We start from the raw sequence: 12,606 nt of genomic DNA, 5'->3' as shown, positions 1-12,606 counted from the left end.
CCTTTCTCCCCTCCTTCAGGAAAAATGAGACTGACAATGTGTCCTTGGACTGTGGAACTCATTGCCACCAGGTGTCACTGAGGCTAAACACTTAGCAAGACAGAGACTGGACCTTTATGTGGATCACAGGATATCCAGAGCTCTAATACTAAGAGAGGGCTTGGGAAAGGAGGTGAAGCATCATGCTTCAGGGCTTACGCCAACCTCTAGCTATTAGGGGTTAGGATGAGACATTCATAGGGGCCAGATTAGCCCACATCTGCCTACTGTGGGGTTTCCTGCACCTTCTTCTGCAGCATCTAGTGCTGGTCACAGGATGGTGAACTAGAATGGCCTGGGTCCGCCCCAGTCTGGCAATCCCTGCATTGCTGTCAGTACTGTCAGAGAGCAGAGTTAACAGCAGGGAGATCTATTCAGGTGAAATTAAAAGAGAGGAGAACAGCCAAACACCTGATGCTACAAATCAAGCATTCCCAGGCTAGGAAGGACGGTCTTGTGGTTAGAGAACAGACTGGGAGCCGGGACTCCTGGGTTCTGTTCCTGGCTCAACTTCCCTTCCCTGTGGCTCAGGTCTCCCATTTGCAGAGATAATACCTCCCGGGGCACTGAGAGGCTCAGTTCCTTAGCATCTCCACTGTGCTGGCAAATTCCTCAGACTGATGCAGTACTGTTATTGCACACACAGGGGCCATGAGAAACAGAAGGGCTGGAAGGAACTCACAGCCGGCTGCTACCAACGTGTCAGCAGAGAGGTTTGTCATGCCAGGGAAAGGGACAGTCAGAGCAAGGGATGTGGTTGGATCTGTGGCCTCTAGCGCAGGGGTACCAGACTATGTAGCCCATTTATCTACACACAATCTCCTGAACATGGAGACATGCTGAAATTAAGAGAGAGGCCACTGGCCCTGCTGAGCACTTGCTGAACTCAGGGGGGCCTGCGGGGCCTCAGCACCTCCACAAACAGGCTACCCGTGACCTAGCACGTGCTGATACGTTGGATCCTGGCAACCTTCCCTACTGGCCCCACCAACAGCTAATGGGGGAGGCTGCTTAGGCTGCACCCCCCCAAGCAGAGGAGCAGTGCTGGCCAGCTGCCTGCATGGCTCATGGCCAGCCGTGGTTTGGGCGGCTCTGCCCTGCACGCAGGGTCCCTGCAATTCAGAGTCCTTCGTGCATTTGGACGGATTCCCTCTTGCTTTTGCTTGGCTCTCTTCTCCTGCCTCCTTGCCAGAGGGGGATGCTATAAGCAAGCCAAGTGCACCTCTGAGCATCCTGCACTGGCCATTAGGGCTATTGGCGGAGCAAGCTCAGAGTCCCGAGCCCTGCAGGAGAACTGCGCGCGCTCAGAGCTGCTGTCTGTACCTGTCTCTCCCAGCACCCCCCAGAGAGCCAGGATAGGGGCGAGGGTTAGGGACAGTGCTGGGGCAGGGACAGGCCCCTAACCCAGGACAGACCCTCCTATCTAGCACAGCTCCCCAGTTGCTGAGCTTTACCTGGGCAGCACCAGCGCCCCCTGATGCTGCCGGAGAGGGGTCGGGGCTGACCCAGGAAAGCCGTCAGCTCCGGGAGCCCTGGTGCAGAACAGAGCGAGCATGACTGTGACACGGAGCTGGAGGAAAGGATCCCCCCAGCCCAGGCGCTAACACGCTGCCTGACAGCGAGCTGATGGAGCAGGCAGAGACAAGCCAGAATAGAGCTGTCAGCTCCAGCCAAAGCCATGGCGACAAGCAGAGCGCGTGGGTGGCGGGAGAGGAACCCCTCACTGACACAGCAGGACGTGGGTTGGTGGGCGGGTGTGGGGGAGACAGACACAAGGGGAGGGGAAGCAGGGCCAGATGGGAGGGGGAGGAAGGGAGCGAAGGGGAAAAGCTGATGGGGAAAACAAAGGAGTGGGGCTGGAGGCAGGGTTTGCTTGCAGTACACTGCCCCGTTCCCCCGTTCCCTCCACCCCCCCGTGACCCTGCTGGGCCTGAAGCTGGGCAAGGAAAGGACCGAGCAGGCGCAGGGAGGGTCCCACCTACCGGATAGGTTTGGAGACTTGAGAGCTGAACTTGGTGAATTCCCCTGGCGCTGTCCACTCGGAGCCCAGCTGGTGAGGGAGAGAGAGTGCATGAGAGCTAGTGATGGGCGAGCGCCAAGACGGGGCCAGGGGGCTGAGGGACCCCTCTAGCCCTAAAGGCAGCACCTAGGGGACTTGGTGTTCCGCGTGCCCCTTCCCCAGCTGCTTTATCATCACCACCATCTAGCTGTGTTCGGGCAGGGCCTGGGAACCCGGCCAGGGATCAAGGCCCCTCCACGCTCAGTGCTGCGTCAGACAGGACGTTACGCACCAGCTCTCCCTTGCCACGGCTCCATGCGGAACGAGCGCCACGGACAGGGGCTCCACGCAGGCTCAGGCAGCTTTCGCTCCCTCGAGAGCCAGCAGAGACCATTCCAGGCCCCCAACGCCCCAGCGAGCATCACCACACCTGTCCTGCTGAGAGGGACAGCAGAACGCCCCTGCCTCACCGAGGCGCATGGTTGAGCATTGGCTATGCACATGCACAAGGGCTTCAGGCCATACACTAATCACCCACTGGGAGAAATCAGGACAAGAGCTATGGCTGGGGGGTGGGGAGGGAGATGGTCCCACATCTGCCTACTGTGGGGTTCTTGCACCTTCCATGGAAGCAGCTGGCGCTGGCCACTTCTGGAGAGCGGACATGGGACTGGATAGACCCTTGATCTAAAACAGGGGTTCTCAAACTTTTGTACTGGTGACCCCTTTCACATAGGAAGCCTCTGAGTGCGACCCCCCCTTATAAATTAAAAGCACTTTTTTATCTATTTAACACAATTATAAATGCTGGAGGCAAAGCGGGGTTTGGGGTGGAGGCTGACAGCTCGCGACCCCGTCCGTAATAACCTCGCGACCCCCTGAGGAGTCCCGACCCCCAGTTTGAGAACCCCTGGTCTAAAACAACCTGGCCGTTCCTGTGTTCCTAAGACACCAGCGAAGCCCTCACAGCTGGTATAATCGGCAGGGGTCCTTCCACACCCGTTGTCGGAGCCATTACGGCTGAGGTGCGTTTTAAGAGATTTGAAAAACAAAGTTGCCCGTGCATCTGACAGCCATTTCCACAAGCGCCGAACAGCGTTCCTTACCCTGTGCATCTTCCCAGGGCAGCAACGCAAAGCCTGAGCCGAGTGAGAGCACGGTTTCCAATCCACACTCATCAGACAGTTATTAAAGGGCAAACCCCCAAAGCTTTCCAGGAAGGGGAAGAAAAGCCCCCTGTTCCCAGAGTTTCCTTATTCGCCTAAACAGCTGGCCAGACTCTCTCGCCAGGCTTGGTGCCCAAGAACAGATTCACTCTCCAGGATCAAAGCAAGGCAGAGCCATTTCAGTCCCAGAGTTTGCGGGACATTTCTAAGGTGAAGAGCACAAGCAGCTGGTGTGAGAGTGCTGCTCCGGCCCTACTGCAGCGCTGCGGCCGTGACACAGAGCCTGAACACCCATGCACGATGGCGTTTGGTATCCCAGGCTCTGGTCGTGACAACGTGGCCTCCAGATGTGATGGTCACAGCTGGATTTGCTCAGGTTTTCTATGGATCCCACTGGCAATTATCCCGGCTCCATTTGCACTTTAGCATCCCAGCACGGGCTCCTCCTCTCCCAGCAGATGGCATTAGTTGCGGGGAAATAATAAAGAGCGTTGCTACCCAGAGGGACGAGCCCAGGAGCGTTCACTGCATAGGCTGAGTGCTGCCAGGGGATAGAGGAGTAGTTGAGAGAAGATCGGTACCTTGCCCACAAATGCCACCAGCCGGGCATTGGCTGGGATCTCATCAGAGCTGAGCCAGAACTCCGAGTTGTCGTCCGACGCTACGGAAAATTGGAAGTCCCCTGTGGAGCAAGGAAAAACGTAGTCGTTAATATAAGCCCATAAGAATGGCCATACTGGGTCAGGCCAATGGTTCCTCTAGCCCAGTACCCTGTCTACCGGCTGTGGCCAATGCCGGGTGCTTCAGTGGGAATTAACAGAACAGGGCAACTATTGTTGTCCCTTGTTGTCCAGGCCCAGCTTCTGGCAGTCAGAGGCTTAGGGACACCCGAATGTGGGGTTGCGTCCCTGACCATCTTGGTTAATAGTCATTGACGGACCTCTCCTCCAGGAACTTCAGTCATTTTTTCTGAAAGCAGTTATGCTTTCACAAGGCCTTCACAAAATCTCCTGGCAATGAGTTGCCCAGTTAGACTGTGTGCTGTGTGAAGAACTACTTCCCTATGTTTGTTTTCAGGCTATTAATTTCATTGGGTGACACCTCAATCTCGTGTTATGGGAAGGAGTAAATAACAATTCCTTATGCACTTTCCCCACACCAGTCACGATTTTATAGACCGCTTTTTTCCAAGATGAACAGTTCCTGCCTTTTTAATCTCTCCTCCTACAGAAGTTGTTCCAAAAGCTAATCACTTTTGTTGCCCTTCTCGGTATTTTTTCCAATCCTAATATATCTTTTTTGAGATGGGGCGACCAGAACAGCAATGGAGCAAAGTAGCAGCAGCTGCCCCTGATGAGAATCCCCAAGACCCACAGGTTACGGTGTGGAACGGCGGCAGGCGAGCAGGGGTGACGGACGTTCCCCGCACTGCGGGACAACGAGGAGGTGCGGTGGTGATGGTGGCTGGGTCAGCAACACCTGTGTAACCTGCTAAATTAGGGGTCCCTGCCGGGGCACTCTGCAGCTACGCTGCTGTCCCGGGAGGGATCGGAGGTTGCTCTCTGTACCTCAGAGCCGTCTGGGCTGGTGCGGGGGAGTGGTATGGGATCCCTGAAGCTACACAGCTGCTCCTGCCTTGTGCCTGCGAGTGAGAAGGGGGGGTAGCTTTACGGAGCTCCCTAAAGCTGCATGAATCATCTCAGGCTCTCTTCTGGCCTTCGAGTTTAGGAGTCTCTGAACACCCCTGCCTGAGAGGTGGGCAAGGGCGAAAAGTAAGAGGCAGTGGTTCGGTGCAGCCCCCAAGCCCAGCCCAGCCCTGATAGGTGGGGGGCAGGGGAGATGCTCACCATCCTTGAAGGGGTGGATGTACCCAAAGATCCGCAGCCCGTAGTTCTTCCACTTGGGCGACACAGCCAGCTTCTTCACCGTGGTGCGGGCCTGCACATGCCGGGATCAGGGAGAGAGAGAGAGGGACACATCACACCCAGGCCTTGCTCTGGGCCGTGTCACACAAGCACCCACACTCCTGGGGGAGGCAGGGGAGTGTGCCCCACAGCCCCGCCTCCGCCCCACAGCCCTGCCGGGTCCCTAGAGAGGGTGAAATTCCACCATCAGGGCAGCGGCCTCGGACCCGCTTCAGTCCCACACCTTTGACACCCCACATGGGGCTTGAGCGGGCCTCCTGATGGAGGGAAATTCCCCCCAGAGAGAGGTCCCATGGATCCCACAGGAGTTCTCTGTCCAGGATCAGTCCCTAGGGGATCCCCGACTCACAGGCTCCCCCGCACTGCAATGGGCTTTGGGTCAGGCCTTCAGGAAGCCAAACACTCTGGCAAACAAAGGTACCGGCCAGAGCAGATCAGCCAGCGACCCCCAGCCAAGCCGAGCCGAGGGGAGGGACGGTGAGGCTGCAACCCAGCGAGGGGCCTGTACTCACGTGGGGAAAGAGTGGGAAGTGCAGGTTCTTCCTCAGGTGCCTCACGGCCCCTCCGCACCAGTCCTCAAAGACGTGAAGGTTCGCCTTCCCCTTGTACTGCAGAATGGACAGCCCCCACGGGGGCGTGAGAATGCGTCCTGGGCCAGGCCCCCACCGGCTCACGTGCACCTCCCCATCGCCGGCCAAAGGCCATGCCCAAATCCCACCCGAGGCCATGGAGAGATCCCCACAGGCGCCAGATCAGACCCCGCTACACCAGGGCTCAGAGCCGCACAACACCAGACCAAGGCTGGGGCCAGCACGCTGGGAGGGGAGCAGCTCAGGGGGCTGTGGAATGAAAGGGGGCGTGCAGCCTAGCAGCACATGCCCCTGCCTGCGCCGGGTGGCGCTCCAGGGGAAACGCGGGTGCAGGTTGCTGTTTTTCTGGGGCGTTGCATGTTTTTAAACACCCGTTACCTGCCCACCCGGCCAGGCTGCACCAGGGGTCAGAGCAGCCCCAGGTTCCTCAGCCAGCCCATGTTATTGCCAGCTCAAAGGAAGATCAGTTTCAGTTTAAGCCATGCCAGCTCCCCAGCCCTGGCGCTGTCTTCAGCCACTCCCGAGCTCTCCCAAGGGTGCTACGCAGCCACAGCAGGGCACAAATGCACTGGTGGCTCAAACTGGGGCAAATCCCCAGTCTACAGCAGGTCTTAGAAGCCTGCCCCACGCGGATACCGCCAATCCCTGGCTGATGGGAAAGCCAGCTGCCAGCAACGGGCCTAGCACCATGTCCTAAATGCCCTAGACACAGCTCAAGTTCCAGAGATCAGACCCTGACCAGCCGCCCCACTCCTTCTGCTCCTTCCTGGGCTGGCTGGGCCTCACGGGTAGGGACCCAGGGATTGTTCCACCCTTGACCCCCATTTCTTTCCCCTCTGGCTTTGTATTTTTGGACACCCCCCTCCTGTGAAGTGGGATGGCCACCGTCTTGGCCAACCCATCAAGGACTCAACTGGGGACCCCCAGAGCTAAAAGTAGGAATCTGAGCGGCAGCTCCCCCCTGGGGCTGTACCAGACTCATCACATAATGAATAGGCCCTGCAAAGCAGACACCGGAGAGTTCCTGTTTACACCCCCAGGCCCAGGCCGAGCATAGGAGAGGAGAGAGTGAAGCAGAGTTCCCAGCTCCTGGTGGGCCTCCCGTCAGAGGCCATCACTAGCATGTGCCAGGCTGGCTGAAATCAGGCCCGTGCAGGGGAATCCCAGGCAGGGGTTCGAAAGGCCAGGATCCCTGGGCGGTGGCCATGCTCAGGAGGGCAGGACACACAGGGAAGTGGCTAGGAAGCCGGGTGCCATTATTCCCTTTCCAAAGGCTCTGAGGAGAACCCAGTCGTTCCCTAGGGTGGATGCTGGCAGGGAGCAGAGGAGAGATCTGGGGCTGGTGCTGCCCACCACCCTGCCCATCTCCCCCATGCCTTGGCCTGGAAAGGCCTGTGGGTGGCAGAGCTCCAGAGCCGTGACTGATGGACACGGCCGATGGTGGGACAGCTCATGTCACCGGGGTGACTCTGAGGCAGAAGGATCCCAGTGTCTGCTGTGGGTTTACTGAGATGGTCGGTCAAATCCCCCAGCATCCCTTCATCCCCAACGTGCTGCTGTGGGGCACCCTCCCAGCTGGTGCCCCGGCCCCCACGTGCCAGCTGCCTGCAGTGACCGCCGCTCCACACCTGCCCGCGGACACCGGCCAGGCCCTGCAGCTGGGGAGGAAGGAGAGGGGGTGGGGCCAAGGGCAGCCGGAGAGGCAGGAAGGCAGGGATGCAGTGATAGGCTTGGAGCGGGCCTGTGGACTAAGACACTTCCCCAGGTGGCGGGGGCACAGGGGAGGGGCCGGGGGCAGCGTCTTTGCGGAGCAGTCCCAGCAGTCTCCAGTCACTCCGCACGGGCACACACTGCCCTGGCCATGCACAGCCCCCGCCCTGGGCGCCTGGGGAGGTCTCGGCACCTGGCAGCACACTGAGACTGGGAAAGGTGGGTGGGGAGACAGGGACCCCTGAGCCCTGCCCTGGAGATCAAAGAGAGCCAGCTAACCACGAGAGCCGGCACAGCCAAGGGCTCCCTCCCCGCTCTCCGGTCCGGTCGGCTGTGCAATGCCCCCCTCCCCAAGGGCTCGCAGCTCTCCTCCCTGCTGCTGGCTTTCACGTCAGGGCTGCGGTCGGGGTCAAAGCAGCTAAGAATTGAGTGCCGGGTCCCCGTCTCCTAGAGCTGCCCCCACTTGCAACCACTAGAGAAGCCGAATCTCCAGGCTGTCTGCGCGGCGGGGACGCTGCGGGATGATGGACTCCAAGGTCCCGGCTCCCATTAACACAAGCAGTGTTATTAATGCCTCCCCTCCCGCCCAGGTGTAGCCAGGGGGCTCACTTGCTGCACAGCCCCCCCTTGCCGGGAAGCGTGACCACTATCTGCTCCACCATCATCTGCCGTGTCGATCTCTGCCATGGCTCGCTGTCACCACCAGCTCCCACGCCTGTCTGCTCAGTAGCCTCAGAAGAGCACCAGCAGGGAAAAATTCCCTGCCAAGAGCCATGTCTGCTCTGCCAACCCCACCACGCCCTCCCACCAGCCGTGCCAACCCCGCTGTGCCCTGCCTCCTCTGCCAACCGCCATGCCCCGCCACCAGCCGTGCCCACCCCGCTGTGCCCTGCTTCCTCTGCCAACCGCCATGCCCTGCCACCAGCCGTGCCCACCCCACCAGGCCCTGCCACCAGCCGTGCCAACCCCACCAGGCCCTGCCACCAGCCGTGCCAACCCTGCCATGCCCTCCCACCAGCCGTGCCAACCCTGCCGTGCCCTGCCTCCTCTGCCAACCACCATGCCCTGCCACCAGCCGTGCCCACCCCGCCATGCCCCCTCTGCCAACCGCCATGCCCTGCCAACAGCCGTGCCCACCCCGCCATGCCCTGCCACCAGCCGTGCCAACCCCACCTTTCCCTGCCTCCTCTGCCAACTGCCATGCCCTGCCACCAGCTGTGCCCACCCCACCTTGCCCTGCCTCCTCTGCCAACCGCCATGCCCTCCCACCAGTTGTGCCAACCCCACCTTGCCCTGCCTCCTCTGCCAACCGCCATGCCCTGCCACCAGCCATGCCCACCCCGCCACGCCCTGCCACCAGCTGCGCCAACCCCACCATGCCCTGCCACCAGCTGTGCCCACCACCACAGCCTCCCAGCAGCTGTGCCAACCGCCCTGACCTGCCAATAGCCACACCCCGCCAGTTCTAACAACCACATCTTGTGTCTTGTCCCTAGAACTCCACCAACCACGCCCTGCTAACAGCCATGCCATGCCTACTCTGCCATGGCCATGTCCCACCTGCTGTGCCAACTCCCCCACCCTGCCAGCAGCCACCCCCCGCCAGCTGTAACAACCACACCACGTGCCACGCCCCTACAGCTTCACCCACTATGCCCTGCCAAGAGCCACGCCAGGTCCACTCTGCCCACCGCCACATCGCACCAGCTCTGCCAACCACCATGATGCCCCAACAGCCACCCCACTACAGCAGTGCCGACCACGCTGGGCCTTCGATACCCGCTGAACCGCAGCTGCGGCACAGAAAGGGGCTTTTCGCCATGTGCCAACGAACAATAACCCCCAAAACTCTTGCCGTCTGGGAACCATCAGGGGAGGTGTGCAGCATCAGGTGTGGGGACGCTCCCACAGCCCAGGCAATGGCTGCCGTCGCCTGCAGGGCTGCCGTCCCAGAGGGTTTATTGCCCCTCACAGCCCTCGGGACCGGGTGGAACTAGAGCCTAGTCCACTTTGGCCCGTACGCCTTTGGGGTTATTGCCATGCTTGCGATCCAGGGCCAGTCCTCGATCCGGGTAGCCCGGCTGGATGGGGATCTGACCCATGATATCGGGGAGCAGCAGAGACCGGCAAGGTGAGAGCCACTCCCCTCTCAGTGGCAGATGCCAGCCACAGCACCCCACCAGGTCACAGCGTGCTGATCTGCAGCCCCGGTCGCTCTCTCCAAGTTCTAGGAGCTCCCAGCAGAGGCCTCGCCCCCCCGCCCCCAGGGTGTCGCTACATCCACCAAACACATTGCAGGACGGGGGACTAACCTCCCGGGGCGTCTAATAGGTCATTGGATCTGGTCCCGGAGCTCTCAGCATCCCCACTTCCTGACCACACTGGGCTAACAAGCCCCTCCCAGCTACAGCCCCGGGTCTCTCAGAGATTCCCCTGCCGCGGGGGGGCAGAGGCAGCGGAGACGCCGCTGGCATACGGCATGAGCTCGTTAGGCAGAGAGATGCCTGGCACAGGTTTCAGGCCCCGCTGCGGAGCTCTGGCCCGAGCCCTGCTCTTACTCCAGCTCTGCTGGAGGGCAGCGCAAAGGGGGCCTGGGCCAAGCTGCCTGCTGGTGGCGTTTCCTACCCCGAGCCATGACGGATGAAGAACTCCACGGCTTCTGCTCTCACCCAGCTGGGTGGCTGACGTGGTCACAACGCCGGCCCGCCAGGCCGGGAGCTCGCACGGAGGGAGGCCTTGACCCCCATGGAAAACGAGAGCGGCCGCCAGCTGCGTGCGCCTTTCCATTAACCCAGCACTGCGCCGGCAGAATCAGTCAGAGGGGAAAAGCTGTTTGATGATCCCGCAAGTTCTCCTACGCCCGTCCCCCTGCCCCAGTGCCGTCTCCGCGGCTCCCGCGCAGTCAGCGAGGACGGCTTCCCCCCACCCCTCGCGACTTGCCCCAAAGACGTGCCCTGCCCAGCTCACCTGCTCGTTCCACGGCAGAACATGCTTGGTCACGTTCAGCCTGGGGGGCCTCCCGGCTCCATCTGCCCTTGGGCCTCTGGAGAGCCAGCCATCAAAGCCCTGCCCTTCGCCCTGCTGGGGAAACCGAGGACAAGGTGAGAGAGCAGTATCCCGGGGAGGGGCCAGGGCAAGAGGAGGAGGGAAAATGGGTGACACGGACACCTAACACGCCAACAGGCTTTGCGATCACCTGGCTCAATTCTCCACAGGTGTCCAGGAGCAGCGGCGCTGCCATCAGTGGAGTGGGACTGCTTTCCCCCAGCAGCGCTTTTGGCCCAATGGAGCACTTCCCCACCCGGAAACGCGGCCTCCTCCTGAGGCTGAAGGCCATGCAGCTCAGTGCCCCACCGCGATGCCGCAGGACGGCTCAGGGCAGGCGGTGAAGACGAATCCCACCTCCAGGGAGGAATTTCAGGCTGGTTAATTGGAACGACCCCAATGGGGAGGCTGGCAGGGCTGACTCATTTGCAAGAAGGGCCAGGGGATCTAAACATCTCTTGTGAGCAGCCAACACCCAGGTGACGGGGCCGGGGGCCCTGTGTGTGTGGGAGAGCAGAGAACTTTCCTGTCTAACCTAGAGATGGCCTCGGGCACCTCCCCAGCACCCCGAAACACGAACAACGGCACAGGACTGTTCTTGGGGATCACTTGTATTGCAGCAGCATGGAGAGGCCCAACTAAGGGATCCGGGCCCCACTGAGCAAGGTGCAATGCATCCCCAACAGAGACAGCCCCCACCCCACAGAGCTTACAGCCCAAGCATGAGACCGGAGACAGGCATGTAACTCGACAGGGTGATAACAGCAATGGTGATCGCTGTCACTTCCTGCTCAGCCAAGGGGAGGGAAGCAGACAGATTGAGCACGTTATGGTTACATGTATCCATTAAAGGAAAGGAAGCCAGAGGAGGGAGTTGTACATGCTCTGTACTAGCCAGTGCCATCTCCCGGCATGTGGGTTCGTTCCTAGCGGCAAGGAAGTTGAGGGAGCAAGGGTAGCTACCCTTAGAGAGGGAGGAGCCGCCCAGGGATGGGAGACTGGCTAAGAGCAACTTGTGTGTGCTCAGCGAAACAGGGGATGGGCCAATGGGACCAGGCGCCGTGAGGCCTGCTAATTCAAAGTCCGGTGCCAATGACCATCCCAAGGCTGTGCCGGCAGAGGTGGATTTCAAAGCAGGGGCAGGTCAAAGCAGGCGGACGGAGAAGAGGGCTGCATGGGGAAGATGAATGCAGACGGGGGTGCCCTCTGCTGCCCACTTTCCTGGCATGCGCAGGGATGAGGCAGAGGGAGGTAGGTGATAAACCAAGCCTGCCCCAATCCACTTGTGCCATCCGCTCCTCATTACATGGAGACAAATTACCGTGGCGACTGGGGTACTCGAGAAGGAAACAAAGCGCCTCAGCCCATGATAAACGACTCCTTGTCAAGCTCCCTGTCTGGTGGAATTAATTCCCAGCCAGCTGCGCCCAGCGCGGGGAAGGAAGCAGGGACGGAGCCTGGAGCTGCAGACACTGCAGCGCGGCTGCCCAGCCAGCCCCAGAGCAGCGCTGTTTGGGTCCATGGCAGCTGGGGAAGGAATCTGGCTGGTGGCCTGCGTGGCACAAGCTTGGGCTGCCCCAGGGGACACAGCGAGCGCTGTACCACGTGCATATGAAATGTGCAGGCAGGAGGGCGGGGAGATGGGGCCCTATGGCCCAGGAAGATCTTTACAGGCTCTGGAAAGAAGAGGCTCCATTTGTGGTGTGCAGCAGTGGCGAGACTAGCACAGGGCGTCATGACAGGGGATCCCAGCCCTGATTCACAGTAACCCACTGCGCAAACTCGGAAAACTCAGTTAACTGCTCAGTGCCTCGGTTTCCCCATCTGTAAAAGGGGCAAAGCACAATCCCGACCCCTGCTATCCAGCACTGGGTGAGAAGCCCTCTGATGAGAGGTGCTCTCTTTGTGTCGCTATATCCACTGGCGCAGCCTGATGCTGGCAGATAGCTGCTATTTGATAGGTCTCAGGATGGGCTCACAGTCTTTGCTGTCCGCAACCTTTCCCCAGACACCGCTCTGGATTTCATCCCCGTCTCCAGAGGAGATCCGTCTGCCAGCAGCAGCACCGGTGAGCTTGATCCAGACGCTGGTGTGGAGGAAGAATAAAAGCGCAGGTCAACCCCAGCTAACCG

General features: G+C 60.2%; 1 protein-coding gene across 2 annotated transcripts in view; it reads right to left on the bottom strand.

Annotated features, from left to right (window-relative positions):
* B4GALNT4 (beta-1,4-N-acetyl-galactosaminyltransferase 4) overlaps positions 1 to 12,606 on the bottom strand; it is a 120,126-nt gene that overhangs the window by 34,764 nt on the left and 72,756 nt on the right. Inside the window, exons 3-7 of one of the 2 annotated variants that reach the window (XM_074954698.1) lie at positions 10,397 to 10,510; positions 5,642 to 5,737; positions 5,052 to 5,142; positions 3,786 to 3,886; positions 2,022 to 2,089 (exon numbers count right to left, since the gene is read on the bottom strand). In XM_074954698.1, coding sequence (XP_074810799.1) covers positions 2,022 to 2,089; positions 3,786 to 3,886; positions 5,052 to 5,142; positions 5,642 to 5,737; positions 10,397 to 10,510 — 470 coding nt within the window. The remainder of the gene's footprint in view (positions 1 to 2,021; positions 2,090 to 3,785; positions 3,887 to 5,051; positions 5,143 to 5,641; positions 5,738 to 10,396; positions 10,511 to 12,606) is intronic. The other variant, XM_074954699.1, reaches the window with a different exon arrangement.

Source organism: Natator depressus, chromosome 6, assembly GCF_965152275.1.
Source record: "Natator depressus isolate rNatDep1 chromosome 6, rNatDep2.hap1, whole genome shotgun sequence".
Classification (NCBI taxonomy): Eukaryota; Metazoa; Chordata; order Testudines; family Cheloniidae; genus Natator; species Natator depressus.
Note: the sequence above shows the minus strand (reverse complement) of the source record. Positions and strands in the feature narration are given on the sequence as shown.